The 5611-nt window shown below is 56.9% G+C and overlaps 1 protein-coding gene across 1 annotated transcript; it reads right to left on the reverse strand.

The window, feature by feature from the left end:
- Nucleotides 1-570: 570 nt before the first annotated feature.
- Nucleotides 571-5072, reverse strand: TRIL (TLR4 interactor with leucine rich repeats). Its single transcript, XM_058022816.1, has one exon. The coding sequence runs from the start codon at nucleotides 4966-4968 to the stop codon at nucleotides 2752-2754; it is 2217 nt and encodes a 738-aa protein (XP_057878799.1). The 5' UTR covers nucleotides 4969-5072; the 3' UTR covers nucleotides 571-2751.
- Nucleotides 5073-5611: the final 539 nt, after the last annotated feature.

Below are 5611 nucleotides of genomic sequence, written 5' to 3' on the forward strand. Positions count from 1 at the left end.
CTTCATTCTGTTAACTCTTTTTGTTGTTGCTGTTGTGCAGATCAATGTATCTACTTCTCCTTGGCTGAAACAAAAAAGCCAGCTCCATTTCATTCTAGCATTTCTCCAGATGTTTGCAAAAATTCAAATAGAAGCAGTGAATTCTTAATTAGAACAACATGCATATGCTGAACAAGACCCCCTGATATCATTAGCCTGATAATACTGAAAAACCCTCAGAACTGTAACTTCCAATGAGCATAAACTACTGGTATGATCCCAAACACTAATTGTTTCTTAGTTTTCCTCATAAAGGATCAATAGTTCACTGATGTAATAGCACCTTATTAGCTTCTCTTGAGACAGTGGTCCATCTGTTCCAGAACTGCCCATTTTAGTTATTTTTCTGTTTGCACTGTCCAAACATATTAAAAACAAAACAGGAACATTATGTATGTTCTTTCATACCAAAAGATATTAAAAGAATGATGAGACATTGTCCAGAGCCCTCATGCTCACAAAATGAAGAAGTTAGAGCCAATTTATGATTGAAGAAGGATGCTTGATGAGATACAAGGTAAGACACAAATGTTCTTTCAGCAAATGGATTTATTGACAATTGACTATAACCATGTACAGCATCTATGCATCTCCCATTGGAAGAATATCCAGTGATAGAGCTAACGTTAGTGTGATACACAGCTTTACTCAATAATCCCACTGCATTTCTAACAACAAACAGTGGCGTATTCCACAATCATAAATGGCCAAAAGCACCCAGGTGTCCAAGAGAACAGAAATTTTAAATTCTTAACAAAAAATGAAACCTGATACTGCATTCCCTCAATTTTAATTCCATTCAACATGGTGTCTATTGCAGTGAATTTTAATCTATACACTGACGACCGAGTTTGGCCCCTGATATTCATGAAAAGTACTGCCTGTCAAAATGAAGTCCCAAAGGATTTCTTGCTACTGACCCAAGAAACAAGACTTTGATTTTTTTCCTCCATAGAAAAGACAAAGATTAAGGCAAATGATCCCTACACTCTCTCCCTCAGAACATAAAGTCTTTTCTCTCTATTCAGTCACTGAACTCCAACTGAAGGTACCAGTTACTATGGTATCTTTTGTAAACACTTGTTCATCTGAAAAAATGAAAAGAAAAAAGAAAGAGAGAAAACCTCCAAACTGCTTACTTGCAATTATGGTAATAAACAACTTGTAGTCACGAACACCTCGGGTCAGCAATGAATGCATGATATTGTGACAAATGTCTCCATAGTACATTAACACTTCCTTCAAGCCATTCAGTTCCACAAGAGTTCATCTGAGGTTGCACATTAAATTCAGAGGAGCAGAAGTTGTATCAATGGTCTCAGCAATTTACCAAACTCCTTCTAAAACATTTGCATTTAAAGTGCAATCCCGATTTGGACCTCTTTAACCAGCTCATTTGTAGACCACACAGAGAGAATTATTAATGTAAACTAAACCACCATATTTTGTAATAACAGAACCACATTCTGTAAATATTTAGGAAAAAGTCTGAGAAGTAGAGAGCAACTGACCATAAAATCATTAGCATTGCTCTGAAACCAACAGCAAAATCCTAATTAAAAAAAAGAAAACCCACAACAACCAACAAACCAAAACAACTCAAACATTATATACTACTGCATAAGGGTTTAACTCTAGCATTACTCACTCAGCTACACAAAACACATAATCTAGATTAATACACAAAATGTTTTATTTCACAGTGAGGTACATAAAGCTTCTAACTTTAGTAGGCTAAGGCTAGGAGAGAATTGCCTGTTAGGATAAAGATTGTTTCACATTCCTGAAATATTCTCACCTATTATTGTTTCTGAAATAAGGCACCAATGATTATTTATCCATCAATAGTTCACCTCTGCACCCACGTATTTAGAAATGAAGATGGATTATGTGAGGGTCAGTGATCTGCCGACCATCATGGACCCAGACAACTACAGCACACATTCATGCGTACAAGTACCAAGCAGTATTTATTCAAAAACAATTTAAAAATAGCTCATTTGTAAACATTCTACAAAAAACTGTTAGTTTTTTCTTAGTGGTGTCAGCAATATATTCCTGTAGAACTAACCAGCTGCATTATTGTTTCTCGTTTACAGAAAAGTATAAAAGCACGCTTGTGCACATTAAATTGCCTCACATTCGGTTTGAGTTGAAACGGCACAGCCCTTCAAACCATTGAGCACTAACCCCTACATTTCCAGCCCTCCAGACAGCTCCCTGGTTGCAAACAGTTCATTGAAAAGATGACCCTCGATCCAAATTTTTGATTAGGAAGGGCTGGTGCCTTGGAAAAGACCTGTTCAAAGCTCCCCACACAGGGCCAGGCCGCTCACTGAACTTGTTCCCAACCTGCAGTCGGAGGAAACCACCTGTAAAACAGCACACTTAAATTAACAGCTCGGAGTTTCCTTAGGGGAGGCACTGGCTGCTCTTGGCAGTAGCTCCTGCCGTTTGCTCCTCATGGCAAGGCACGGTTACCGCCTGTCAGGGCTTTTCCTTGGGTTAGCGGTGATTCCTGACAAAACGGGGAGGTGCCGCCAGAAGTAACCCGTTCTCACAGGCAGCCTCAGGCGCGGCCCGCAGCAAGGGCGGCTGAACGCAGCCACGGAGCCGCACCATCCCCTCGGAGGCCGCGACCCCCGGGCCCGCACATCCCCTGGCAGAGCGGCGCCCGCCTTTCCCTCCGCGCTGCCGCGGGCCCCGGCGGGCTCAGTCGGCGAAGCGCTGCAGCAGGTGCTCATCGCCGTGCCGGCCGCCGCCGCTGTCCAGGAAGCGCTCGCAGGGGAACTCGATGAGGTCGGCCTCGCTGAGGGCGCAGGCGGCGGCGCCGCGGGGCGGCCTGTGGGACTGGAAGCCCGAGAAGTCGGCGGACACTCCGGTGCCCATGGAGCGGAGCGGGCGGCGTGTGGAGTAGAGCTGCCGCACGTGGACCGGGGCCGCCTTCCGACGCCGACGGCCCAGCACCTTCTTGCGCAGCAGGCGGGCGGCCCAGGCGGCCAGAGCCGCCAGCAGCAGCAGCGCGTTCACCGCCAGCAGCACCAGCGTGAGCAGCTGCTGGTCGGGGCCGCGGGGCCCGCCCGCCGCCGCCGCCGCCGCCGCGGTGCCGCCCTCGGGCAGGGTGACCAGGCCGGCGCAGTGGTCCCGCGGCGCCACCGGGCACACGCGGCCGCCCAGGACGCCCTCGACGCACACGAGGTAGGGCGTGTCCGGGCGGAGCTCCCGCAGCGTGGCCGCCGGCTCCCCGCGCTCCGGCAGGTACACGAAGCGCTGGAACTTGACGGCGGCGCCGAAGCGGTCGAAGAGGAGGCGGAATCGCGCCGGCCCCAGCAGGCGGGGGTTGCGGTGAGGCCGCACGGCCCAGCGCACCGTCACCCAGCTGGAGCCCACCGCCTCCACCGACAGGTTGTGCAGGAACAGCTTGTTGAAGTCGCACGGGTCGGACACCAGCGGTGGGATGCCGGCGGCACCGGCCCGTCGGGGCCACGCCGCCGCACTGGGCAGCGGTGCCGGCGTGGGGCTGGCGGCCATGGGCACCCCCAGCGTCAGGCGGGCGGTGGAGGCGGCCGGCGGTGGTGGCCCTGGGGGCAGCCCCGCTGCGCTGTTGTTGCTGCCAAGTCCCTCGGGGGATGGCGGGGAGGGAGAGGCACCATCGGGGCAGGGGCCGCCGTCCTGCGGCAGCGACAGCTGGGCATCCTGCAGGTAGTCGAGGTACTTGCCGGCCAGGACGGGTGGCAGGTGGCACTGCACGAAGACGGTGAGCAGGCGGCCCTGGGAGTGCCAGGTCGCCAGCCAGCGCTTGAGGCCGCGGAGGCGGCAGTCGCAGCTCCAGGCATTCCCCTCCAGCTCCAGGCGGTAGAGGGCCAGGCTGGAGGCGAAGAGCTCCCCGGGGAGCGTGGCCAGTGCGTTGTCCCGCAGGCTGAGCTCCCGCAAGCGGCCGAGGCGGCCGAAGGCGGCCGGGTGCAGGGCGGTCAGTGCATTGCGGCTCAGATCCAGTGCCTCCAGGCTGTCCAGCGGCTCCAGTAGGGTGGCAGGTAGGTGGCTCAGCAGGTTCCCCTCCAGGCGCAGCTCCTTCAGCGAGCCCAGCCCCCTGAAAGCATCCGGGGCCAGGTGAGACAGTCGGTTGCCGCTGAGTGAGAGCTTTGCCAGGCCGGGCAGGTGCTGGAAGAGCCCCCCTGTCAGCTGCCGCAGGCTGTTGCTGGCCAGCAGCAGGGTGTGAAGGGAGCGCAGCGGCCCAAAGATGTCTGGGTGGCGAAGGGAGCTCTGCTGGTTCCCTGAGAGGTCGAGGAAGCGCAACTTGGCCAGGCCAGTGAAGGCACCGCGACTCAGCCAGCGGATGCGGTTGGACTCCAGGTGCAGATAGAGTAAGTTTGGCAGCCCTGAGAAAGTGGAATCGCCCAGCGAGCCCAGCTCGTTGCCGTCCAGCCGCAGTTTGACAAGGCTGTCGAGGCCAGAGAAGGAGGCAGCGCTGAGACGGCCGATCTCGTTGGCGTTCACGTAGAGGATGCGCAGCTTGGCCAGGGTGCTGAGCGTGCCAGGGGCCAGCGCTGGCAACAGGTTGTTTCCCAAATAAAGCTCCTCTAGCCGCTCCAGGCGCTCAAAGGCCTTGGGGTGCAGCGAGCGGATCCGGTTGTACTGCAGGTCCAGGCGCTGGAGCCCTGCCAGGCGGTGGAAGTCGAAGGCGGAGATGTTGGCGATGAAGTTGCCCCCGAGGCTGTAGGTGAGGATATCCTGCGGCTCGGCAGTCTTGGGCACGGAGCGCAGGCCCCGGTTGGTGCAGAGGAGGTGCTGGTGCTGCTGGCAGTCGCATGGCTCGGGGCAGATGGGCTCGGCCGCGGGCAGCAGCAGCAGCAGCTGGAGGATGAGGGGGACGGAGCCCCAGAGCACCCGCGGCAGCAGCATCAGGCGGACCCGGCGCGGCGCCCCCATCCCGGGACGAGCCGTGGGCTGCTTCCCCCGCCGGCTTTGTGTCTCTCCGGCATCCCCTCCGCCTCCTCCGCTGCTGCTAATGGGCCCCTCCTCTGCTCCGCGCCGGGCTGAGCTCCGCACCGGGCAGGCAGGCGCGGCGGCGGCGGCTGCAGGTCGCGGTGCCCGGCACCATGGGCTCGGCCGGGAGCGCTGCCGGGGCCGCCGCCCGGGCTCTGCCGCCCCTCGCGGCCCTCGGGCTGTGGGGCGGCGGTGGCGGAGGCGGCGGTGCCGCGGGGGGCGGGCGCGCTGCGGAGCGGAGCGGGGCGGCTGCTCGGCCGGCGCTCCCGGGGGCGGAGGGGACGGGCGGGGAGGGACGGCAGGGGGCGGCGGGCGGAGCGGGGAGCGGGAGAAAGACGAGCTCCGAAAGTTGCCGAGAAAGCTCAGCGGAAATTCGTACTTCCCACACTGTGCCCTGGGGGACCGGAGGATCGGATGGAGCGGGGAGAGGGAGGACGGCGCGGCGGGGGGCGGGGGGAGGAAGCCCGCGGCCCGTCCTGGCTCGGCTCAGCCCCGGCAGCGAGCAGGGGCGCAGAGTGGGAAAGTAGGAATTGGAACCGGCTGTGGCTGCCTCCCAGCCACATGGGTTGCAGATAGAGCTGCTCCT

This window comes from Melospiza georgiana, chromosome 1 (assembly GCF_028018845.1).
Source record: "Melospiza georgiana isolate bMelGeo1 chromosome 1, bMelGeo1.pri, whole genome shotgun sequence".
Classification (NCBI taxonomy): Eukaryota; Metazoa; Chordata; class Aves; order Passeriformes; family Passerellidae; genus Melospiza; species Melospiza georgiana.

Coding starts and splice junctions, on each gene's coding strand:
- TRIL (XM_058022816.1), bottom strand. CDS start 4,968: ATGGGGGCGCCGCGCCGGGTCCGCCTGATGCTGCTGCCGCGGGTGCTC.